At 38.6% G+C, this 26,755-nt stretch overlaps 2 protein-coding genes across 4 annotated transcripts in view; one reads left to right on the forward strand and one right to left on the reverse strand.

The window, feature by feature from the left end:
• The window catches only part of TOGARAM1 (TOG array regulator of axonemal microtubules 1), an 81,488-nt gene extending 62,261 nt beyond the window's left edge, over window positions 1-19,227 (reverse strand). Inside the window, exons 1-3 of one of the 2 annotated variants that reach the window (XM_044229672.1) lie at window positions 19,126-19,227; window positions 16,574-18,963; window positions 2,959-3,115 (exon numbers count right to left, since the gene is read on the reverse strand). In XM_044229672.1, the coding sequence (XP_044085607.1) occupies window positions 2,959-3,115; window positions 16,574-18,616 (2,200 nt within the window). In that variant the 5' untranslated portion in view covers window positions 18,617-18,963; window positions 19,126-19,227. The remainder of the gene's footprint in view (window positions 1-2,958; window positions 3,116-16,573; window positions 18,964-19,125) is intronic. The other variant, XM_044229671.1, reaches the window with a different exon arrangement.
• The window catches only part of KLHL28 (kelch like family member 28), a 41,442-nt gene continuing 33,658 nt past the window's right edge, over window positions 18,972-26,755 (forward strand). Inside the window, exon 1 of one of the 2 annotated variants that reach the window (XM_044229674.1) lies at window positions 18,972-19,266. The gene's annotated coding sequence lies outside the window, so the exon portion shown is untranslated. The remainder of the gene's footprint in view (window positions 19,267-26,755) is intronic. The other variant, XM_044229673.1, reaches the window with a different exon arrangement.

A 26,755-nucleotide genomic window follows, 5' to 3' on the forward strand; every position in this document is an offset into this window, starting at 1 on the left:
GTGAGAGCCCTCAACAGTACAGAAAGCATGAGAAAGCATGAGCCTTATAAAAATCCTAACTAATGGTATGAGCATAACTGGATATATTCTTTTTTTTTTTTTAAAGATTTTATTTAGTTATTTGACAGAGAAAGAGAGAGAGATCACAAGTAGGCAGAGAGGCAGGCAGAGAGAGAGGAGGAAGCAGGCTCCCCACTGAGCAGAGAGCCTAACGAGGGCCTCCATTCCAAGACCCTGAGATCATGACCTGAGTTGAAGTCAAGAGGCTGTAACCCACTGAGCCACCCAGGCACCCCATAACTGGATATATTCTTGCATTTCTTTTACTCTCTTAGACATTAAAACTACATAATCTGTCTAACAGTCATTTTTATATGAAAATATTATGGACTTTTACTGCATAAAGGTATATAAATTCTCCTGTGGTAACAATATTCTCTAAATTTTGTGCCTGGACTCATAGCTAACACATTTCAATACATGATATCATCTGGATATCAAATAAACAAGCATAAAAAACTAAATCTTTGTTATAAACCACTTTTCCTTCCCAACTGGCTTTGTTTTGTCAACACATTACCCTTTTTGTAATTACCTGTGTGCTAAATCTTGAAATCTTTTTCTATTCCCTGTCTTCATCTTCTACATCCAGTGGTCATATTTTCCTGATTATTTCTATTTGATTTATAACCAACCTTATCACCCTAGCTTCTTTTTTCCTTAATGAAAACAATCTCCCATTAGTTCCATATAGCTTATAAGGATGAGTTCAAATTTCTGAGCCTAGTACAGAAGGGTTCCCCATATCCAAATTTATTCTCAACCATCTAAAATGAATCATGCCTTCTTCACACAGCTCCTAGAATATCCCAAGCCCATTCCTAATGTAAACCTCTGCTCTCCTCACAACTCACCTCTAACTGCTTATATCATATACATCCTCAAAAGATGCATTATAATTACCTCCTCTTCAGTGCCTTTTCTAACTGATATGGCCCATGACAATGACCATGTCCTTTAAACTACCATAATATTTACTTTCTATTAACACTTACTTAGGGGCACCTGGGTGGCTCAGTGAGTTAAGCCGCTGCCTTCGGCTCGGGTCATGATCTCAGGGTCCTGGGATCGAGTCCCGCATCGGGCTCTCTGCTCAGCAGGGAGCCTGCTTCCTCCTCTCTCTCTGCCTGCCTCTCTGCCTACTTGTGATCTCTCTCTGTCAAATAAAAAAAAATAAAATCTTAAAAAAAAAAAAAAAAAAAAAGAGAAACACTTACTTAGACAAATATCTTTCTGTTGCTCTGGCCAAAAAACCTTAGAGCACTCTTTACTTCTCTCTCTCACACATTCCATACCCAAGCCATCAGCAGATCATATCAACTCTACCTATGACATATGTTTAGTATCTAACTGCTTTCACTTCATTCACTGCTAGCCTGGTTAAACTTCCATCAACTCTACCCTGTTTTCACCCTGGCCCTCCTTAAGTCTATTTATTTATTTTTAAAAGATTTATTTATTTATTTGAGGGAGATGCTGGGGGCAGGGGCAGGAAAGGCAGAGGAAGAGGGAGAGAATCTCAAGCAGATTCTCTCTGAGCATGGACCCACCTGGGACTGGATATCACCATGGTGAGATTCATGACCTGAGCCAAAATCAAGAGTTGGACACTTGACTGACTGAGCCACCCAAGTGCCCTTCTTAGCTCTATTTTAAATGTAACATCCAAAACATGCCTAGAAAATATAAGGCAACATATGTTACCTCTTTTCTCAAAATGTTCCTCACTCAGAGTAAAAGCAGAGTTCATTCACTAGTCCTCTAGACCTTATAAATAAGGACCCTTATTACCTCTTTAATTTCATTTTCTACTTCTCTAACCCTTACTGATTTCATTCCAGACTAACTAGCCTCTTTGATCCTTCTCAAACATGTTCTGCATTCTGTACTATTCCTTCTTCCTGTATTATTTTTTCTTCTCTCTTGATACTTGTGTGGTTTTCTTCAAATATTCTCTTTCTGAATATGGCCTTCTTTCACCACATTATTTAAAATAGCCTTTTCTGGGGCGCCTGGGTGGCTCAGTGGGTTAAAGCCTCTGCCTTCGGCTCAGGTCATGATCCCAGGGTCCTGGGATCGAGCCCCGCATCGGGCTCTCTGCTCGGCAGGGAGCCTGCTTTCCCCTCTCTCTCTGCCTGCCTCTCTGCTACTTGTAATCTCTGTCTGTCAAATAAATAAATAAAATCTTTAAAAATAAATAAATAAATAAATAAAAAATAAAAAAAAATAAAATAGCCTTTTCTCCATTCCCACTTCTCTGCTTTATTTTTTCCATAGCATTTATCACCATCTAACCTACTATGCTTTGCATTTATTTAATGTCTGCTTTGCTCCAATTAGAATGCAAGTTTATTATGAAGAAAGTTTTCCCTTTTTTGTTGACTGCCATATTCCCAGTACCTAGTAAAATATCTGACACATAGGAGACACTCAATAAATATGGATTGTTGATTAAGTAAATACTGCCTTACATTAGTACTTAAAGGGTTTCAGTGAGAAACCCTCCCAGAGCCTTAGAAGACAATTATGTCAAAGTGTCCATTCTTATTAGATTTTTTTTTTTTTTGAAAGAAAGAGAGATAGAGTGAGCAGGCACAAACAAGTGTATGGGATGAGAGGGAGAGAGAATCCCAAGCAGGCTCCACACCCAGTGCAGAGCTAGACATAGGGCTTGATCTCATGACCCTGAAATCACGACGTGAGCCAAAATTAAGAGTTGGACACTCAATGGACTAAAGGCACCCAGGTGCCCCATTCCTATCATATCTTTAACAAATATTTATTGAATCTGAATTGTCTACTAGATTATAAATTCTTTGAGCCCTTAAAGGAATTATTAAGTTTAGAGAAACCTTTAAGATAGTTTCAACATATCCATTACCTGGACTTTTTACTTACCAGCAGCACATACAGGAAGAGAATCTGGGTTATAATCTCGACTATTCTGAAATAAGTTTCTTGACACTCTTTTTCTGCTAAAACATAAATCATCATTTACTGGCATTCCTTGAGAGGGCTTTAATTTTGGAGATGGGATGAAATCATATGCTGAAAACTATAAGAAGAGAATAAAAAATTATCAAATATGTGTTACATCTTCTTGGTAATAAATATGACAGAATAATTTAGACTCAATTATGAAATTCAGATTAAAAAATACTAAATTTATCAAATATACAATGATGCAAATAAACACCCAAATATCGTATGGTACACTAACAGTATTTTTCATTCCATGATAGAAATGCTAAATTTTTGTCTCTTTCTTATTATTTTACCCCAAACCTTTTCTGCACCTTACCTTCCTAAAGTACAAATCTGGCAGCTGGGAAGGAAAGAATGTAAATGACAGAAAGAATTAAAAGACAACTTGAATACAGCAAAGAACATTTCTGATTTAGGAGTGTAGACTGTCACACTATGCCGTCCTTGAGTATTATGCAGTAAATGCCAACTGAAGGTCATTGAACCAGTAAGCACTCCACTCTATTAGTCTTACTGTGACAAATTTACTACCCATATTCTGTAGCCCAAATAAAAATGGTAACCTATGTCAGAGTTCCCTTAGGAGGTTTTTTTTAGGATAGATTTTTTAGTTGAAACCAAGTACCTGATACTTTACCTAAGTCTAGTACTTTATAGTATCCAATTTTTTTTTTCACATGTCCCTTTTGATCCTTAAGGTACAAAAGTGCTATAGGACAGATAGTTAAAGAACTAAGTGAGAGCAAGATCCAAGTATTCAGAATTCTTTTATTTCTTTTCTTTTCTTTTTTAAGATTTTTATTTATTTATTTGACAGAGAGAGAGAGAGAGAGAGGTATCACAAGGAGGCAGAGAGGCAGGCAGAGAGGGAAAAGCAGGCTTCCTGATGAGCAGAGAGCCTGATGCGGAGCTCAATCCCAGGACCCTGAAATCATGACCTGAGCCAAAGGCAGAGGTTTAACCCACTGAGCCACCCAGCGCCCCCAAGGGTTCAGAATTCTTCACCAATGACGACCTCAATTGTTCTGGATCACTTCACATTCAATATGGCTATAGCATATTTAAAAAACTGAGAGAGCATATTTTAAAAATTGAGAGAACAGCGGTGCCTGGCTAGCTCAGTCAAAAGAGTATGTGACTCTTGATCCTGGGGGTGCAAGTTCATGTGCTCGCTTCGGCAGCACATATACTGGGGGTGCAAGTTCGAGCTGCACGTTGGATACAGAAATTATTTAAAAATAAATAAATATGTAACCGTAAAAACTTAAAAAAAAAGTTGAATGAACATAAATTATACTTACTGCCTATATATTTATTTGAAGCTTACAGACACAATCAAATCTAGACATGTAGTTAGCTATAAGGCTTCTCTGCAAACTTTGCCAAATATCAAATAACAATGAAAAACAATAAAATTAAAGATATGTCTATTTGAAAACTTCTTTGCTAATTGACTATTACAAGACTATGAACTACCAAATCCTCGGATAACCTGTTTTTTCTTAACAAATTTTGTGAAAAACGAGTTAACATCTTCAAAAATTAACCGAGAAAATACCAAAGAAAAATAAATAATGCCTGAAATGAAAAAAAAAAAAACCTGCCTTCACTTTCTCAGAGTACAGTATTACAATTTCTATGACTGATTATACAATAGTTTATATTAAATGGGATAAAAAATGAAACCAATTACAGTCAACTTTTGATTAGACACATTAAGACATACTAACTCAGTTAAAATAGTGAGTAATCAAGAAATAATCCTACAGAAGGGAATACATTTTTTTTTCTTTAGGTGTGCTCCATATGCCCAGCAAGGAGCCCAACACAGGGCCTGAACTCCTGACTTTGAGATCAAGACCTATCCTGGATGGCTCTGCCAGATAAGCACCTGACTCCTGATTTCAGCTCAGGTCATGATCCCAGGGTCATGAAACGGAGCCTTGCATTGGACTCCATGCTGGCCATGGAGCCTGCTCAAGATTCTCTCTCTCCCCTTGCACCTCCCACGCTACTTGCTCACTTGCTCAAGCGCGCGCTCTCTCTAAAAAAAAAAAAAAAAAAAGTTCTGATTACCTTAAGTCTCCTTCTGAAACAACTCTGTTTTTCTCTTTTCTTTGAAAACCTTATATATTTTTCCCATTTTATTTTATTTCTTTTCAGTGCTCCAAAATTCATGATTTATGTATACCACACCTAGTGCTCCATGCAATACGTGCCCTCCTTAATACCTGCCACCAGGCTTACCCAACCCACCACCCCTCCCCTCCAAACCCCTCAGTTTGTTTTTCAGAGTCCACAGTTTCTCATGGTTTGTCTCCCCCTCCAATTTCCCCCATCTCACTTCTCCTCTCCATCTCCCAATGTCCTCCATGCTATTCCTTATGCTCCAAAAGTAAGTGAAACCATATACTTGACTCTCTCTGCTTGTCTGCTTGACTTATTCTATTTATTTTATTTTTTTTTTTAAGAGAAAGAGAGCACAAGCAGGGGGAGTGGGAGAGGGAGAAGCAGGCTCTCTGCTGAGCAAGTTCTATGTGGGGCTCCATCTCAGGACCCCAGAATCATGACTTGAGCTGAAGGCAGAACTTAACCATCTGAGCCACCAGCTACCCCGTATTTGTGTTTTTAAAAACACCTGAAGAAAACATGGTTGTGTTACTAGATACAAAGTTTTATATCTCACTTTTGTACTTTACATTATCATAAAACTACTTCCATCTTGCTAAAACCTCTTATAAATGCTATAAACTTCAATTACAAAAACAGTATACTGCTTATTGTAAAAAAATGCAAAAAATATAGAAGTAAGTAAGATATAAAATTCTTCTTTGGTAACCTTTTCATTAGAATTTTGATGATAAACTCTTTAACAGATCTTTTTCTATATATAAACATACCTCCAAAAACTATTTTTAAAAAAAAGACTTTTCCATTCACTTTAGAGAGAGTACATGATACATGTGAGGGAATGGGGACACAGGGGAAGAGGGAGAGAATCTCCAACAGACTCCCTGCTCAGTGTGGAATCAGATGCGGGGGGCTCATCTCACAATTCTGAGATCATGACCTGAGCCAAAAATGGAGAGTCGCAGTTTAATCCAGGGAGCCATCCTGCAACTCTCAATAATGTATTCTTTTTTTTTTTTCAATAATGTATTCTTAAGAAACAAAAATAGATCACGTAATACTCTGGCACACAGTAAGTGCTCATCATATTATAGATATCCTTCCACGTAATCCATACATATCTGCTTATTCTTTCTAACGGTTGCCCAATATTATGCATTATTGTTGAACTCATAGTTCCCTACTGATGGACATTTTCTATGTCACAACTTTTCAGTATTATAATCTTGTAGTGAACATTGTTATGTACATATCCTAGTACATTTTTAGAGACTGCATAATATTCCATTGACTAGGCATGCCATTCTCTTATTATGGAACATTTGGTTGCTTCCAAAAAAAATTTTTTTTAATGATAAGGAAGAAATTCCAATGACAGAAATGGTGCATATCTGGCTTAAGGTAGCAGTGCTGACTGAAGGGGACTGGCAGACCTTAGAAATGTTACACAGCTTAAATACCTTTTTAAAACAATTAAAATGGTGGTTTCTTTGATATCCATAGGCTTCCCACATGAGGCAGAATACCCAAACCAAACTTTCTGTAGTTGTCAGCTAACCAGTTTACCCACAAAATATTTAAATGAGACTATTTCTAGTTTTCCCTTTACTTAGCCAATTAGCTGACTCTCTTACATGTAAGAACACAAACAACATTGCAAATAACAAACTAAGTATTTCTGACTCCTTGTTTGATGTTTATTTCTGGAAATTTCACTAATATGCTGCTTTTCTGGGTCTGAAATGAGAATCAAACACACAACCTACAAGCGTACCTTTTCTGAGACTTGGGCCCTTGAGTCCAGTTAACCTCTCCTCATGTAACTGACTGAGCAAAATGGCTCTTGCATAGTGAATCTGATTCTTGGTAAAGCCTCTTTCTGGTTCTGACTTTAATTGGACACAGGAACAATAGCTTCCACACAGATAGAAGCAGTGGTAGAAATGGGTTTTGATTTTATGATCTGACTATTATATGATTTCTGCTGGATAACAGGGAGCCAATAGGGCACCTGCAATCTCGGGGTGTGCTCCATTTAAGTATTTTTAAATTTAACATATAATGTATTATTTGTTTCAGGGGTACAGGTCTGCGAATCATTAGTCTTGCACAATCACAGCACTCACCATAGCACATACCTTCCCCAGTGTCCATCACCCAGCCACCCTATCCCTTTACCCCTTCCCCCTCATCCAGCAGCCCTCAGTTTGTTTCCTAAGATTAAGAGTCTCTTATAGTTTGTCTCCCTCCTCAGTCCCCTCTTGTTTCATTTTAAGTATTTTTAAAATTTTAATTTTATTTATTTATTTTTAAAGACTATTTGAGAGAGAAAGAGAAAGTGCATGAGCGAGAGAGTATAAGCAGTGGGAGCAGCAGTGGGAGAAGGAGAAGCGGACTCTCTGCTGAGCAGAGAGCCCGATGTGGGACTCGATTCCAGCACCCTGAGATCATGACAAGAGCCAAAGCAGATGCTTAACTGACTGAGCCACCCACGTGCCCCTTGTTTAAGTATTTTTAAATGTACTGATATGAGGTCCTTTACACTAATAACCAGATCTCTTTTTCCCCATCCAAAACTTGGGGTTTTTTTACGTTTACTTAGAATGGGCCCAATATTTACCTGTTAATATCTACAAAAATCAAATTCCTATAGCAAAGATGAAAGGAAACAAAATCTATAACATTCAATGGATTTAGTTGTCAGCCTTCTTCAATTTCTCTAAATAAATGAGTAACTGTACATTAATATTACTTTAGAACTCTGAGGCTAAAGGACAGTTAAGAAGTTTAATTATAAATTAGACACATTCAGAGAAATAATGATTTCCAAAAGCCAAACAAAACAATATTTCATAGTTTACCAAACCTCAAGAAAGTTTAGCTTTTTTTAAAAACTAAGAAAATTCAGGCGCCTGGGTGGCTCAGTGGGTTAAGCCGCTGCCTTCGGCTCAGGTCATGATCTCAGGGTCCTGGGATCGAGTCCCGCATCGGGCTCTCTGCTCAGCAGGGAGCCTGCTTCCTCCTCTCTCTCTCTGCCTGCCTCTCTGCCTACTTGTAATCTCTCTCTGTCAAATAAATAAATAAAATCTTTAAAAAAAAAAAACACTAAGAAAATTCAATGCCATTTCTATAAGATATGGACATTGGGAAAAAAAGAATGTCTCTCCAAATCCTTGGGAGTCACAATTCTTAGTCAATTAGTTATCTACTGCTATAAAATGCATTATCCCAGAGCACAGTAGCGTAAAACAATGAATATTTATTATCTTTTTTCTGTGGATCACAAATTTACAAGTGGCTTAACTGGATGGTTTATGTATCTTGGAGGCTGCAATCAAGATACTGGCAAAGCTGCTATCACTGGAAGGTTTGACTGAGAGTGGAGGATCACTGAACTTCACTCAGTGGCTACTGTCAGGAGTCCTCAGTTCCTCCCTATCTGGGTCTCTCCAGAGGGCTGCTCATGATCTGGCAGCTGGTTTCCTCCAGAGCAATCAATCCAAGAAAGACAACAACCAAGATGCAAGCTGTGGTGCCTTTTTATGACCTAGTTTCTGAAGTCACGCACCCTTATTTCTACCTTATTTGTTAGAATTGAGTCATTAAGTCTACACACATGCAAGTAGAGGAGAATTGGATTGCAACTATTCAGGGAAAGAATCTCAATGAATTTGTGGTAGATATATTTACAACCAACAACTCATCAATGATGAATCTAATGGTAATTAAGTGTTTTTGTTTCTTTAGCTGGTCAACATCAATAGACCGACATCTGCTTCTACCTTAAAAATTTGCTGCTTTATCATAATTAGATGCTCTAAGTTATTCAGAAGGTAAAATTTTTCCATTTTATGAATATAAAATATTTTTGAGCAAATAGATTAGTATATCATGTCTATCTGTAGATTGTATTAATCAGAATAAAATCAAACGAAACAACACTGTTTCAAATGATATAATAAAATCTTCTAAGAGGGTAAGTGCTTATACTCTTTAAATTAAATAAAACCCAAGACTTCTAGGATTTCTTTACTTGTTATGATTTGAAGGTACTGTTTATTTATTTTTTTTTAAAGATTTTATTTATTTATTTGACAGAGAGAGATCACAAGTAGGCAGAGAGGCAGACAGAGAGAGAGGAGGAAGCAGGCTCCCTGCTGAGCAGAGAGCCCGATGCGGGACTTGATCCCAGGACCCTGAGATCATGACCTGAGCCGAAGGCAGCGGCTTAACCCACTGAGCCACCCAGGCGCCCAGAAGGTACTGTTTATTTAAGGCAAACAATGGTCTTGCCACAAGTTGTACATTCAAGGGAAAACATAGACTAGCTGCAAGTTTAATTAATGACCTTGGTTAACCAAGAAAAAAATGTTCTTAAACTTTAAAGTTTTAATATCTGGTATATAATTACATAGAAAAAGTTCATACAAAATCCTTTTAAACATAGCACTTTGAAGAAATAAAACTTCAGTCTGAGTACCCCACAAACTCAAATTTCTTTAATTTCCTACACTAGCTCCACAGGTTGGGTATATTAATATAGCTCCTTAAAAAAAAAAAAATCGTATTGGCGCCTGGGTGGCTCAGTGGATTAAAGCCTCTGCTTCAGCTCAGGTCATGATCCCAGGGTCCTCGGATGGAGCCCCTGATTAGGCTCTCTGCTCAGCAGGGAGCCTGCTTCCTCCTCTCTCTCTGCCTGCCTCTCTGGCTACTTGTGATCTCTGTCTGTCAAATAAATAAATAAGATCTTTAAAAAAAATGTAAAATCATAGTTCAATTAAATTTTATAATAGATATCTTTATTAAAAGGGATCAATTCCGGGGGCACCTGGGTGGCTCAGTGGGTTAAAGCCTCTGCCTTCAGCTCAGGTCATGATCTCAGGGTCCTAGGATGGAGCCCCTGATCAGGCTCTCTGCTCAGCAGGGAGCCTGCTTTCTCCTCTCTCTCTGCCTGCCTCTCTGCCTACTTGTGATCTCCATCTGTCAAATAAATAAATAAAATCTTTAAAAAAAAAGGGGGGGATCAATTCCTATAATGCCTATATATGATTCTATGTCATATAATTCTATAATGATTAATATATAGCTTGTTATAATTTTCAAACCCTTAGTTAATCTTAAAATTTTAGGCTAATATAAAATTGAATTAATGAAAAATCTTTAGATCCTGAACTTAAGAAAAATACGCAAATCAGTGTTCACCAAATATATTTTTAATTTACCCTTATCTCTTTTACATTATTGAATAACCATCAATTAAACAGATTAAAGGATATAGAAATACCTTTGGATGATGTTAAATACATGCTTATTGCCACTTAAATCACTGTAAAAGCATATGAAATATGGACTCAGAGAGAATGAAAGCTAATTTTTTCGTTACATGACTTTCAGTTTTTTCTGCATCTATGAGGAAATAAAGTCGGTTTCTTTGAGTAAGGCTGTATTTAATATATACAGACACGTATAGAGCAGACATGGCTCTAAGTTAAAAAGTTATAGGAAAATAAAAATATAATACAAGGTAATGGATACATGCTGTCCACTTATCAAGGGCATTCTTACAGCTTTTTTTAGGATGGAAAAATATATATAAATATATATTGTCTTATTTAATATGTTTTTAAGGTTTATTTCTAAAAATTGATTTTAAAATTATTTTTAAGGTTTTAAATAGATCAACTATAAAGAACAGATATGCTTTGGGGTGGTTCCAAGATTTTGAGAACCACTGAAACTAAGGTTTTCGGGTTACCTGAGTGGCTCAGTCGTTAAGCAGCTCCCTTTGGCTTGGGTAATGATCCCAGGGTCCTGGGATCGAGCCCCACATCAGGCTCCCTGCTTGGCAGGAAGCCTGCTTCTCCCTCTCCCACTCCCCCTGCTTGTGTTCCCTCTCTCACTGTGTCTCCCTATCAAATAAATAAAAAAATCTCAAAACAAACAAACAAAAAACTATGGTTTTCAGATTGTTTAGACACACTAGTAAAATTTAAAAAAGAAAATCAGAGGGGGCCTGGATGGCTCAGTGGGTTAAGCCACTGCCTTCGGCTCAGGTCGTGATCTCAGGGTCCTGGGATAGTCCCGCATCGGGCTCTCTGCTCAGCGGGGAGCCTGCTTCCTCCTCTCTCTCTGTCTGCCTCTCTGCCTACTTGTGATCTCTCTCTGTCAAATAAATAAATAAAATCTTAAAAAAAAAAAAAAAAAAAAAGAAAAGAAAATCAGGTGCACCTGACTGGTTCAGTTACTAGAGTGTGTGACACTTGAGATTACTTTAAAAAAAAATTCAAAAAGGAAAAAAAGAAAAAAGAAAATGAATGACTATTTATGGAAAACAATCTAATATCTGTAATGACATCAGATATGATTTTCAGGGTTATCCATGATTATCCATGATTTTGACATGCCTAAACCAAGAGTTTTTCTCTTTCACATATTCCAATCATTTTTTGAAAAGAAAATCAAAGACTACTTATTAGAAACAACTGAACATCCAGGAAAAATCTCAAGTTTTAGGATTAATTCACACCAAATACATTAGTGCAGCTTAATAATTTTGACCTTAAAAATTGGTCATATTAAGTATTTTATTTATTTATTTATTTATTTATAGAGTGAGAGCAAGGTGGTGGGGAGGGAAACTTTCTGCTTCACTTCTAAACTGTTTTTTCTCGGTTCTCTTCCAACACTTAGGCACCTGTCTCTTTGCCTTGTTTGGTTCTATCTCCTATTGCTATTTCCTAAATGGGACTATATGTCAAGACCATGTTAGCATGCTGTTCTTGCTCTTATTAGATGGCCTTTACTGGAGAGTCTATCTCTTCTCAGTCTCAGCAATTACTTCTCAGTACATGACTTCCAAGATCTGTATCTCTAGTTCTTTCTTGTCTCTCAAATAGTATTCTTCAAACTCAACTGGCAAATTCTATCTTCTTCCTATTGAATTTCATTTCCCCTCAAATTAATTTCCTTGTTCAGGGTCTTCCTACGTGTTTTCATGAATCGATTATGCATTGGTCACCTCATTTAAATCTGTTACCCATTTTCCTCTCTCTCTCCTCCAACACTTGGTCACTAAATGTTTTGTAATATCCCTTACATCCATTATTTTCTTTCTAGTTTAATCCTGAAGCCCTGCTAATCCTCATAAATCTCAACACCTCATACCAACTAGTCCAATAAGTATAATGCTAACTAATCTTCTAAGTCTCCAGTCTTTGGCTTCTCTAAAAAAAAGAAAAAAGAAAAAAAAAATAACACCACAACTTACTCCAAGTAAATCATGGGGGAAAAAACCCACAAAAACCAAACAAATAGTCTCAAACAACTGTCAAAATTACAAGCTAAATTCTTTGGTCTCCGATGTAGCCCCTGCTTCCCTCTTGTAAACTTATCTCTTAACACTACACTACAAAAATCATCTTTCTATGCAAACTAGTCTATCTTCAAAATGAGCTCCAGGAGTATGTAATAACAGTCATGAGTTTTTCTGGAAGTTTTGCTGTTTAATGTCACCAACCAGTGCTATACGTGGATAAGACAGGAGTAACAGATTAATAGTAGACTGGAAATGGTAAAGCAGAACTTGGGCAAGAGCCAGCACAAATCAGACCAGGGGCCATGACTTTCTGGAAAAATGAACTATGGAGACAGTAAGATCAGCAGTTGCTGAGAGAGAAGGAAGGAGGGATTAAGAGGCAGAGCACAGATTTCCAGGGCAGTGAACTGTTCTGTATGATACTACAATGCTGAATACTGGGCATGGAATATGGACTTTGGGTGATACTGATATGTCAATGTACAACTGCAATAAATGTACTACTGTGGTGCCAGTCCAGAAGGCTGTGCATGGGGGCGGGGGACAGAAAGGATAAGGGAAATCTCTGTACTTTCTCTTCAATTTTGCTCCGAACATAATACAGCTCTAAAAAATGTTTATTAAAAAATATACATACTTGGGGCATCTCGGTGGCTCAGTTGTTAAGCATGTGCCTTCAGTGCAGGTCATGATCCCAAGATCCTCAATCCCAGGGTCCTGCGATTGAGCCCCACATCGGGCTCCCTACTCAGTGGGGAGACTGCTTCTCCCTTTCCCTCTGCCTGCCACTCTGCCTACTTGTGTGGTCTCTCTCTCTCTGTCAAATTAGTAAAATCTTTAAAAATATACACACAGGGGCGCCTGGGTGGCTCAGTGGGTTAAGCCGCTGCCTTCGGCTCAGGTTATGATCTCAGGGTCCTGGGATGGAGTCGCACATCAGGCTCTGTGCTCAGCAGGGAGCCTGCTTCCTCCTCTCTCTCTCTCTCTCTGCCTGCCTCTCTGCTTACTTGTGATCTCTTTCTGTCGAATAAATAAATAAAATCTTTAAAAATAAATAAATAAATAAATAAAATAAAAATAAAAATATACACACACACACACTTAGAGGGCGTCTGGGTGGCTCAGTAGGTTAAGCACCAGCCTTTGGCTTAAGTTGTGATCCTAAGGTCCTGGGCTAGTTGCTCAGCAGGGAGTCTGACTCTCCCTCTCCCTCTGCCCCTCCCCCTGCTCATGCTCTCTCTCTCTCAAATAAATAATAAAATCTTTATATATATATATATATATATATATACACACACACACACTTCAAAAACAGCATATGTAAAAACATTTAAATATTTAATCACTGTCCTCAAGATAAATTCCAGTGTAGTTCTTCTACAAAACATTTATGAGTAAGAAAGTAAAACTTAATTTCTGGGATTAAGTTCTATCTTTTAAAAGCAACATATTGTCCACACTGGAATTTCAAAAATGCACTTATTTTCAGATTCTTGGTACTTCGGCTACCACCAGAATCATAATACACTAACATTTTAGATTTGACACAGAATAAGCAGTGTTAAGATCCATGCTTACGGAAAACTATTCACTGCTAGGTAATGTTTACAATACAGGAGAATAACCATATAACTAGATTATGTAAGTATCTAGTATCATCTTCTATTACCACCTACCATACAGTTTCAGCTGTGAAAAAACTCACCATTTCTTACTAATTTTCTAAGTCTTTCCATAAGGCAGTCCTTTTTGTTTTTTTAAAGATTTTACTTATTTACTTGAGAGAGAAAGAGAGAAACAGCATGAATGGAAGGGGAGGGCCAGAAGGAGAGAGAAAAGTAGACACACACACCCATTCCAGCGCCCCCTTGCCTTAACCCCCGCCACCCTGCCTCCTCCTCCACCTGGGCAAGGAACCTGATGTGGGTCTCTCTGACCTGAGGCAGATGCTTTACCGATTCAGCCATCCAGGTGACCCTCCCAGGGAATAAAGATATTCTCTCCCTCTGAAATTCACTAGGATCCACCGCATACTTAGCAAAACTCTATTCATCTTTTATCACACCATTTAAATCATAATCACCTAGAAAATAATTAAGAAGAGTTTGAAAATAAAATTCTGTGGAATAATTCCAAGCAGAAGAAGACCTGCAAAGAAATCTTGACCTTTTGTAGGTAGTTAGTTGTTATGTTATTGTTGTAGCGATTATTTTTTTGTGAATTAAAGAATACAGCATATGAATATGACTGACACTGGAAACCAGGGTTTTACTGTGGGAAAAGGAAGGTAGAGATATGGACGAAAGAAAGATGAGGAAAAACCCTGTGGTGCTGGATTTGAATTAGAAGTATCAGTATGATTTAAGAAAGAAAAAAAAAAAAGGTACTCCCTGGTTCATCCACTGAAATCAGGACCAATCCACAATGGTAAACAATAACAATGAGTACATTTATATATATAGACTTTGGTTTTTAAATTCTACTCTTAACTACAAAAGCAGTTTTAGTGTTCTTGAAAAAATGGCTGATTTCAGGTCTGGCACAAGAAAGGTACAAGGTAAGCCTGGACATCCTATATGTTTAAGTAAAGGAAGTGTTCAAAGACTAAAGAGTCACCTCAGTGGACATAAGAGTCAGCCACTGGTCAACTTTGAGCCAATTTTAGCATCAAAAGGAATACTGGTATATTTAATACAGAATAAAAAAGAATGCCAGATAACAAATATAGAATGTAAGAATAAAAAAACAGATACCATTTCTCTGTAGCCCTTGATTAATAAATGGAATAGGTAAGGATCATTACTGGATGTTGGCAACAGTGGCTGAAAGGTTGTTGGGTTATTCATAGGGTCTCAAAGTATCATCCTGCAGATCGTGTGCTAATTATAAAGAGGAAGATAAACTTTACAATAGAGTGTCTGGTTATCACTACCTAAACCAAGTAGTAAAATTTAGCTCACCAGTAGCAGGATAACCTGATATTATATGTCTCTGGATGTGATGTCCTGTTCACAACACCTCCTATGTAACATTTTTGATAAAAGTGTTTATCTTGAATGTAATCATAAAGAAACAATCAGATAAATTAAGAAATGCAGAAAATTCTACAAAACTACCCCAATTTCTTCAAATAAGTCAATGTCCTGAAAGAAACAATTAAGGAGGTATATTGTTCTAGATAAGAGACAAATTAACTACATGAACCTTGACTGGAATCTGGATGATAAAAGTAAAACAAATACTAGAAAACGTTTTTTAAAGGATAATTGGAGAAATTTAAATACAGACTATATATTAGATATTAATGAATTACTATCGATTTTCTGAGGTGTGTTAATAATGTGATAAAGGAAAATGCCATTCTTAGACGATATATATGGAAATATTTAGGAATGAAATATCAAAGATATCTGCACTTGCGTTCAAATGGTTCAGCAAATATGAAGCACACATGGCAAGATGACATCTGGTAAATATAAATAAAGTAGATGGATATTCATTATACAATTCTTTTAAGTTATTTATAGATTTGCAATTTTCAAAATAAAAAATTTGGGAGAAAATCAGTTCAGATGTCACATCTTCTTGGAAGACTTTTTAAACTTTTCTAGTGACATTATTTTTTCTCTTTTTATATTCCTGTAGACTCTTTATATTTCTACCTCAGCCCTTAACAAACTTGATACTGTCCATTTACAGGTCTGACCTTTTCCCTAAACTTCATGGAACCAGTCTCTCATCTTCGTTAACAGAACTTAGCTCTTCATCTGACATGTACTAAATATTCAGGTTTATTTACGGATGAAATAACCGATATCCCAAATGGACAGACCAAAACTGAAATCCAGGTATTGTCACTATCATATTGTGCCTCAAATTCAATGAAATCCATCAAGCTGTAAGCCTATTAAATGTTCCTACGTGATCTGTATCTATATAATAGATATCCACATCACCATTCAAACCAAATTAAAAACAAAGCATAAAAATCCTAAGGCAGCCTCACCCTTAAATCATTACAGGCCTATGTTCATTTTAAATTCTTTCTAGTTTCAATTCAAGGCAATTAGCAAAAATGCATACCTGTTCTATGTCCTTGGAATTGGAGGTCTGGTTTTCTCCAGAGACTCCAGGCTGTTCATTTTCCCATGGTAATTTATTTTTTCCTTTTCCTGCACTTAATACCCTTCGGGTACAGACAGTTGGACTGTAAGATCCATAAATTTGCATGCTGTCCCTTGTGTGGTCTCCACAGTGACAGTGTGCACTCTGAGTTCTGTTACCAGCCAAAAGCCAGTCTGTATCTGCTCCATGTGCCAGATGGCTTGACCTACCCTGGGCAGATGATGGCATAAGCATTGCATATTCCACAAATCCCTGTTCTGTTAACCTTGGGAGGGTTTTTCTAGCCAATCTGGCCTGCACAGCATTCATCACTCCATCTCCATTATCTTGAAGTTCAACAGTATCCACAGCTTTGAAAAGGATGCTAGTTTTACCTGAGCCCATTGACGATGCCAACACAGCAAAGGCTTCAAGAGCTGCTTGACGCACCCTGCGTTTGCTATCTACAAGAGCTGGGGCAAGATTAAAAGACAGTTTGGGTAAGTCAAAATCCTCGCTGGGATAGGTCAGGAGGGAGCAGATACAAATGTTCACTACCTCCTCCCTCACTCTGGAATGTTTATGTTTGAGATGTTCCAGGAGTAAACAAAGCACCTGTTGAGGACCCACTTCCTTCATCAGCTTGAGGAAGATCTTCATGTATTCTTGTTTGATTACCAACTTGTTGTCTGCCAGCACTTTGACAGAAGCTGCTATAACTTGTCCCAAGAACTGCTGTACCTGCTGTCCCAGGCGAATAACCAGTAAATGCAGGACCTGAAGTGTGCCATGAACCACTTTGAAGTTAGAATCATCTAACAAATTATACAGCAAGCTAATGAAACCGACAAGACTGGAATGAGGGGTAGAACTAGGATTAAATCTTCCTATCACCTGTTTTAATTCCTCGACGGCCTGAGTCCGGTTCTTATAGTCTTCCTGATCTAACAATCTTGAATGCAGCTCTTGAGGAATAATTCCAAATTTAAGATTGCTGTTAGAAAGAGTCACTGTACAGGGGAGAGGATCTTCAGCAAATCCAGAGGCTTCAAGTTCCAAATAATAAGGAACCTGACTTCCAAATTGGGACTCCAGACGGCGATTGTAGTGTCTCCTCAGGGCAGATGGCAGGCGAGAGATATAGGACTGAAATCTCTCTTGGCCAAGTCGTTCCCCAATTTGCTGAAGTGCAGAGAAAGCAGTCTCAGATTCTTCTTCTATCTCCTGATCGCCAAGCTTTCTGGCGAGGGATATTATTACCTCAGTGAGATCTAGGTTGAACAACAAATCCTCAGGAGTAAGCAAGATAGGGAACAGCAGTGCTGTGGCAGCTCGAAGCCGGGCATCCGTGCTTTCCAGTCCTTGCTGTATAAGTGTTCTCAGCACCTGTCCAGAACTACGTTTCAGACATATATGTAGGATCTGTAGTGCATCTTTCCGTAGGGCTGGATTCTCTTCTCGTAAGGAGACAACGAGCTGAGGCAGAAGTGCTAAGCTAAAGGCCTCTTCCAGCTGGCCTGCCTCCCCTTGACCCCGGATAACGTCCGAGAGGAGTTGCAAGCAGAGTCGCTTCTCATCACTACCTCCTTCCACAAGCACTCGGCCCAGGGCCCGATACAATGCTTCCTTCCGTCGGGGGAAGCCGAGTCGACCGCCTCGCCGTGGCAAAGCAGCCTGCAAAGCCTGGAAGGCCTCGGAAGGATCTGGCGCGGTCCGGAGGAGTTGAAGAAGCCGAGTCTCCTCTTCATCTCCCCCCGACAAACCACCTCCAGACCCAGACCAACTACTTGTGATTGCCTCCGCGGGCATCAAGAGGGTCGAGGCCAGAGGCGAAGGTGTCGGCGGGCAGGAACCGTGGTCTCCGGCGGCTCCACGGCAATAGTTTTTCTCGCCTCTCATGGTGCCTCCACCTCGATTACCATCAGTCTGTGGGGCGGAAGGACGATTGCAGCTCTGGAGGCGATAGGCACAGAGGGCTGGAAGTTGCGGCAGCAGGAGCAGCGCAGAGGGCAAAGCCGCCATGGAGGGTCGTCAGGTGGCAGAGGCGGGAGGAAACCATCGTCTCTGAAGGGCTCGATGGAGCCCAGCCTTCCAGTTCCTCTCCAAGCCCCAAGCTGCAGAGGAAGAAAAGGAACAGCTTCAGTTAGCTGCCAAGTCTCCCTTAAAAGGCTGGCTTCGGCAAAATGGCCCCTGCCGGAGCCCTAGACCCCACAGCAGCCAGCGGGCGTAACCAGGGGCACCACGTGACCAAACCGATGGCTTCCATGGTGATCTACCCAGCGCAGACCTCTTGACCCGGAAATTGACGTGTCGTGATGAATGCTGGGTTATGTAGTCCACGTCAGGTGTTACGAATAAGCAGCAGGCTCCTGGAAAAGGAAGTGAGAACGTTACGAAAGTAGAGAACGTCTTTAGAGCCAAGAAGGCGAAAAAGGGTGTAGGCACTAGGCGGAAGTGACGTTTCCGCTCGGAGCGGAACATCCCCGCCCCACCCGAAAAGATTGGGGTTTGAAGACAAGTGAGGATCCTACCCCGATTCCAGTGGTCCTCGACTCCTCCTCCTGTCGTTGCAGGCGTGATTCCTGGGACTCAGGTATTTTCCTTTTGCTGTCCTCCTGCGGCGCAGGCTTTGGCAGAGTTTTGCCGGAGTGACGCTGGTGCTGCCGTAAGAGGTAAAGAAATGCACGGGAGCTAGCAGGGAGAGAGGCGACATCTTCTTGTGCAGGGTTTGTTACCGTTGTAAATACGTTGCTTTTTGCACCCTGAGTAAGTGCGATCCTTCCCTCCTGCCGTCCGCTTACACTGACTGGAGATTCGGACCAAGGCCAAGCTCAGAGCTCGGGTACTTTTTTCTTTTTTTTTCCCTTTTTCCCCCAAATTCTGGTCTTTGGGGCCCTTATACTCCGCCCTCCCCCCCCCCTTCCTTTTCCTACTTCGCTTACCCTCTGGTGGTGGAAGTTTAATGATTTTCTTTCATCTTTCCTTACTTTCATCATTTAAAATTCTCTTTTAAAAACGTACTTAATCAATTTTTCCTGTATCTTACCACGTCTTTTTGAGACGTTCTCAAAGTCTCCTAATGCAGTTCCCACTCTGAGACTTACTCCTTCCTTCCTCCCGTTCTCTTTGCCACCCCAGCATCTCTGCAGAATCCTTGCGCGTCGCTGCAGCCTTTCAGTCTCCTGGAAACAGATTGCAAAGACAATTTCACTTGCAATTGAAGTTCCTGTCATCAGGGACCTAAGAGAATTCTGCCGTGTACATTTAGGGCTAATAATAGACGTTTCTTTGTTTTAGGCGAAGTGTGAATTATTGGTGAGCGTTCTCTCCTTGTTAATGAAACTTAAGCGGACACAATTGAAGAGCTCGAGTGTCTGGCGTGAGGCTGAATTCTTTGAAGTGTGGAAGAGCTATTTTTTGAAGGAATAACACAATTAGTTACTTTATAATGACCCACTGAGAAAAGGCTGAGTTATTTTTTGAAGTCTCTCATGCAGTTTAAACGCAAGTGAAGTCAGGATAATTGAGTTACACTGCCAAACCACTTTGTAAATAATGTTGCTGGATAATGCAAGTTTATTTATTTATCGAGACACAGCGAGAGAGGGAATACAACAAGCAGGGGGAGTGGGTGAGGGAGAAGCAGGCTTCCTGCCGAGCAGAGAGCCCTATGTGGGGCTCTATCCTGGGACCCTGGGATCATGACCTAAGTCGAAGGCAGACGCTTAACGACTGAGCCACCCAGTCGCCTGCATAATTCAAGTTTAAACATAATTTCTGTGCGTTGTCTGAAAGCACAATTCGAGTATCATAAATTTCTTTTTTGTCTTTTGGAAATAGAGTAAATGTAAATGAGGCTTGTGTAAACATCGTTATGTTTTGGTTTCAGTTCTGGGTTGTTATTTTGATTTTAATTAGTCATTGGGTGTTTAAATGAATCTGCCTAATTTGGTTTAACTTTATTTCAGTAGACCACATCCCCCGTTTTTTAAATTAAAAAAAAAAAAAGTAAGGATAGTGCAAGGGCTGAGGAATGAAAACCAAGAGAGGATTGTAGCAGTCCTCAGTTAGAAGGAATGTCTGGTTCTCATATTTCCAGTATAAGAAACTCATATTTATACATTTACCCATATATGCTCAGGCTTCAATAACCTCACTCAAACTAAACTAAATATGAGAATGATGTACACATTAGAATGTAACTATTAGAATGCCAGTTTATGTTGGAATAGAAGATAACCCTTCCCAGTGATCAGAATTTTCAGGTTGAAAAATCCAGTGCCGTATTCACGAACATGGGAAATGGAGGTGGTATGGTAATCATGAAATCAAAGAAAAGGAACTTCGGGAGTCTTGAATGATGTATCATCAAAGTTATAGTAGAAACTTAAGAATTACTCCTTCTCTCCATAGAGAATACTTTTCAAGGGTTGTGGATACTTAAGCCAACCAGTTATTGTGGCCTTTCTCTTAGAACAAAGCAAAATGAGTCTTTATTTTGACCCCTTTTCTCAGGGCTCCATAGATCACTATGTTATAGATTGCAATTTATTTTATATCTATTACATTTAATGTCTTTGATGAAGACTTGTTAGATTCATTAGCCCCCATGGTGGATATTTAGGAAATGGGACCTTATCAACATCGTGTATCCTACTAATTTTCTTTTAAGATTTTTTTGTGGAAGGCAGATCTCATTCATTTAATGTATATTCTACAAAGCAAATTTAAAAAATCTTATTCTTGAATTCCAGTAATCCAAATTATAGGAATTGTATATTGACCTTTTATGTTTTGCCATAAGTAGAGATAAAATAAATTCCTGAATAGTGGAATATACTATGTGTTTAATAGTATGCCTTTGAAAGTTGAAAGGCTGTAATTAAGAATACATTGAAAAGGGGCGCTTGTGTGGCTCAGTGGGTTAAAGCCTCTGCCTTCAGCTCAGGCCATGATCCCAGGGTCCTGGGATCAAGCCCCGCATTGGGCTCTCTGCTCAGCATGGAGCCTGCTTCGCTCTCTCTCTCTGCCTGCCTTTCTGCCTACTTATGATCTCTGTCAAATAAATAAATAAAATCTTTAAAAACAAAATACATTGAAAATGGGTAAAACAAGTTTAAAACATCAATACTTTTTTAAAAGTTTAGTTAAATTAATGGATTATCGGAATATTTGTTATACATTAATTTTTTGAGCTGAACTTATAAACACAATTGCCCTAACAATGTCTTTTTTATTTCCATAGTCAGAAATAAGATATTAATTGGCTGGATGAACCGTCATAGTTTTTTCTGTGTTTTTAGTCAAATTTTGCAGACATCCAGGACTATTGGAAATCAGTGTGAATTCTGTAAACTATTACGGCTTTTGTATAGTTTAAGGAGTTACTATGAAGAAATGCTATGCAAAGGAAAGATGCTATTAACAGTTTATGATAAGATTACCGTTTATTGATTATTTACTGTGTGTTATTCAGGGTGGTAAGTACCTAATGAATTTTGACTTATTGAATTTTCACAACAATTTTTGAAATTACATAGGTTTGTGCTGTGGCACATGTTATGGATGTTTCCATGGAAAGTAATTGGTCAGAGAGAGCTTTAGAATAATTTTGGTGGGGAAGAGCTTTGAAACTATAGGCTAAAATTTTGTTTTTCCATTATTAATCATTCATATATTTTATGATATATTGTTTACTATATTTAATCTTCCTTTTTGGGTTTCTGTTCTGAAGTTTTTTAGTTTCTTACTTGAGCCAAAACTTCAATAAGGTTAAGAAATGATGAGTCTATTTTTTTTTTTAATTAATTAATTTATTTATTTATTTGTCAGAGAGAGGGAGGGAGAGAGAGCGAGCACAAGCAGACAGAGAGGCAGGCAGAGGGAGAAGCAGGCTCCCTGCCGAGCATGGAGCCCGATGTGGGACTCGATCCCAGGATGCTGGGATCATGACCTGAGCCGAAGGCAGCTGCTTAACCAACTGAGCCACCCAGGCCTCCCGATGAGTCTATTTTTATATATGTGAAATTAAACAGGTTTTCTTGATGTATATCAGAGATCCATTTTCTTTTTTTTTTTTTTTTAGGTGTATGTTTCAAAGCCATTGTGCATTTCTGAGTCAAAATTACAACTTTAAACAAAAATCCAATTATTGTGGCATTTATGATATTAATCTGTGTAAATTAACATTATTTCACTTTCATTGCAACCAGTTTTTCAGTGGACAGATTAATTATGTAACTTACAGCTTTTGCTGGATATAAAAAAGGCTTTGAGGACTTTCTTTTGTATTATCTCTGACTTCATGATATAATGATTCATATTATAGTGTGCTTCTAATTTTACTTTTGTTTCTCCATATATAATTAAAGTCAATCTCAGGGAACAGGAAAATTGCCAACTTGTTCTTAGGCCCACTGATGAAGTAGTATGCCATCATTAATTGAATTCTGCTGTGAGGAGAGTTGAACTGTGGGAAAGAAATTTAAGAACTGATCGGGGCGCCTGGGTGGCTCAGTGGGTTAAAGCCTCTGCCTTCCCCTGGGTTGTGATCCCAGAGTTCTGGGATGGAGCCCCGCATCGGGCTCTCTGCTCAGCAGGGAGCCTGCTTCCCTTCCTTTATCTCTGCCTGCCTCTCTGCCTACCTATGGTCTCTGTCTGTCAGATAAATAAAATCTTAAAAAAAAAAAAAAAGAACTGATCTGATAAAATGCTCTAATTTTATATAAATCATACTTTTACAGCGAAGTATATGTGTTTGACTTTTTTTTTTTAACAATTCTTTCTCATCACCATTTATTTTCTCTCATTGTAGCAGATAATTGCCTCCCAACTGATTTCAGCACCACTGTTTACTTAGGTGTCAATTAAGTCGTTAATAAACTCACAGCTGACCTTCATTAGCGTTGTTTCAGCACCCAAAATTATGAAACTGATGTAGACTAATGGAAAGTTTGATTTTATGTAATATTCTTTTTATATTGTGCATATTTATATAACAAGAATGCTGCCATTATATAAATATTAGAAGGGAATGATTATTCCATAGATGCCTCTGTATTTCATTTTAAAACCCTGATGGACTTTTGTATCTGATCTACATAGTATGTGTATATATTTTATATATGTGTTTGTGTTTGTGTGTGATCTATCTATTTTTAAGTTTCTGTCCTAGACTTTTTTAGACTCTTATTTGAGCTAAAACTTTATTTTATTTATTTATTTATGTAATATTTATTTACTTATTTGGCAGAGACACAGAGAGAGAGAGCACAAGCAGGGAGAGTGGAAGAGGGAAAAGCAGGCTTTGCACTGAGCAGGGAGCCTGGTGAGGGACTCGATCCCAGGACCCAGGGATCATGACCTGAACTGAAGGCAGTTGCTTAACCAACTGAGCCACCCAGGAGCCCCCTTGAGTTAAAACTTTAATAAGATTAAGAAATTATGAGTTTATAAGTGAGGCTTTATAAAATAGTCATGAAGAACTTTGGAGAGAGAGTGCCAAGGTTTAAATCTTGCCTGGGCCTGATTTCTCTGTGCCTCGGGTTACTTTATAAGGTAAGAATAACAACAGTAGTGTATATCTCATGGTGTTATTCTGAGGATGAAAGGAGTTAATACATGTAAAAAGCTGAGAACAGTAATTGGCCCATTTAAAAAAATTTTTTTTTAAAGATTTTGTTTATTAATTTAACAGAGAGATACACAGAAAGAGAAGGAACACAAGCAACGGGAGTGGGACAGGGAGAAGCAGGCTTCCTGCCAAACAGGGAGCCCCATGCAGGGCTTGATCCCAGGACCCCGGGATCATGACCTGAGCTGAAGGCAGGCACTTAACGATGAGCCACCCAGGCACCCCAGTAATTGGCCCATTTTGACAAAGGTCTTCCAAGCAAGTCTTTATAAACAATTCTCTCAGGAGTGGCAACAATTATAAATATTTGAGGGGTCTCTCTATACTGTTCAGCATTGAAATTTTTTGAAGGTAATGTATAGAGAACATTGTTCTAAGATTAAGAAAACATTACAGTCCCAGAAACATCTCTTTCTATTTGTATGATCTTTGTTGATTCATTTAAACTCTGGGGGCACCTGGGTGGCTCAGTGGGTTAAAGCCTCTGCCTTCAGCTCCAGTCATGATCCCAAGGTCCTGGGATTAAGCCCCACATTGGGTTCTCTGCTTGGCAGGGAGTCTGCTTCCTCCTCTCTCTCTCTGCCTGCCTCTGCTTACTTGTGATCTCTGTCTGTCAAATAATAAATAAAAATCTTTTAAAAATAAATAAATAAATAAACTCTCTGAACTTCACTTTCTTCATCTCTAGGTCTTATGCCAAGTTTAGTGCCATATACATACATTCTTTTTTTTTCCTGTGCAAAATTTCAAAAGCATGCAAAAATAACATCATAAACCCTCATGTACCTATCACCCAGCTTTAACAGTTAGCAGCTAGCTCATGACATTATCTACATCTCATATTATTTTTAAAAAACTATTTATTTATTTATTTAGTGTACACATGCATGTGTGCTTGGGTCAGTACAGGAAAAGGGAGAGAGGGAGAGAAAGAATTTCAGGCAGACTCCTCACTGAGCATGGAGCTCAGCGCAGGGCTTAATCTCACAACCCTGAGATCCTATCCTGAGCTGAAATCAAGAGTTAGACACTTAACCAACTAAGCCATCCAAGTGTTCCTCATTGCATATTATTTTAAGCAAATTCCTGATATATATTTTTTTTCTGATATATTATTTTACCTACAAATATTTTAGTATGTAAAAGATAAAAATTCTTGGGACACCTGGGTGTCTTAGTTGGTTAAGTGTCTGCCTTTGGCTCAGGTCATGATCCTGGGGTCCTGGGATCAAGTCCCACTTCAGGCTCCTTGCTCAGTGGGGAGCCTGCTTCTCTGCTGCTCCCTTAAGGGCTTGTGCATACACACTCTCTCTGACAAGTAAATTAAAAAAAAAAATCTTCAAAAATAAAGAAAAAGCTCTTAAAAACATAGCTACAGTATCATTTTTCAGCAATAGTGATTAGTTTTTTTTTTTTAAGATTTTATTTATTTATTTGACAGAAATCACAAGTAGGTGGAGAGGCAGGCAGAGAGAGAGGCGGGGGCTGAGCAGAGAGCCGGATGCGGGGCTCACTCCCAGGACCCTGGGACCACGACCTGAGCCGAAGGCAGAGGCTTTAACCCACTGAGCCACCCAGGCACCCCAATGGTGATTAGTTAATACAATGAATAATCTAGTTAGTTTCCAAATGTAACTGTTACAGTTACAAGTTGTATTTGTTTGCTATGTCTTTCAAGTTTATCTTCATCTGTATGTTCATTCTCTTTCTTTTCATTTCTTTCAGTTTATTTATGGAAACATCTGGGTTATTCCATAAACTTTCTCACAGTCAGAAGGTTTTTGCTGATTGCATCCTTCTCTTACAGTTTAACATGCTTTTTCTGTTCTCTGTATTTGTGGTAAATTAATAGTTGGATCTAGACTGTTGACTGCATGTTTGATTTTGGTGTGTGTGGGGGGGACTGGAGAGTTCAGGAATATCCATAGCTGATATTATGGTCTTCTCTTGAAAGATCCTGATGTCTGGTTGTCTCTCTTTTTGTGATATTAGCAGTCCTTCATAATCAACACTTTTGACCAATACCTACACTTATTCATTAAGATTGTGAAATGGTGACACTTTATCATTCTTTATTTATTAACTGGAGTACTTTTATGAAAAGAAACTTCCCCTAATGTATTTGGTACCCTAATAGTACAGTTAGTATCAGAAAGACATGATAAATGTTTGATTCTTTCCCTCTATTTACTAGGCTTCAAATAATAAGTTGGTTCATTAGCACCCTTCAGTGGTACTGAATTAGGACTTAATTTAAGTTGTCATAACTGTATTACCATTATGGACTCATGGATTTATTTATTTATAGATTTTATTTATTTATTTGTCAGAGACAGAGAGCGAGCACAAGCAAGGGGAGTGACAGGCAGACAGAGGAAGATGCAGTCTCCTTGGTGAGCAATAAGCCCAAGGCAGGACTCAGGGATCATGACCTGAGCCTAAAGCAGACGCTTAAAACTGAGCCACCCAAGCATCCTTGGACTCATGGAATTAAGCATATCTGATATGTCTTAATCAGTTGCAGTTAT

This window comes from Neovison vison, chromosome 13 (assembly GCF_020171115.1).
Source record: "Neovison vison isolate M4711 chromosome 13, ASM_NN_V1, whole genome shotgun sequence".
Classification (NCBI taxonomy): domain Eukaryota; kingdom Metazoa; phylum Chordata; class Mammalia; order Carnivora; family Mustelidae; genus Neogale; species Neogale vison.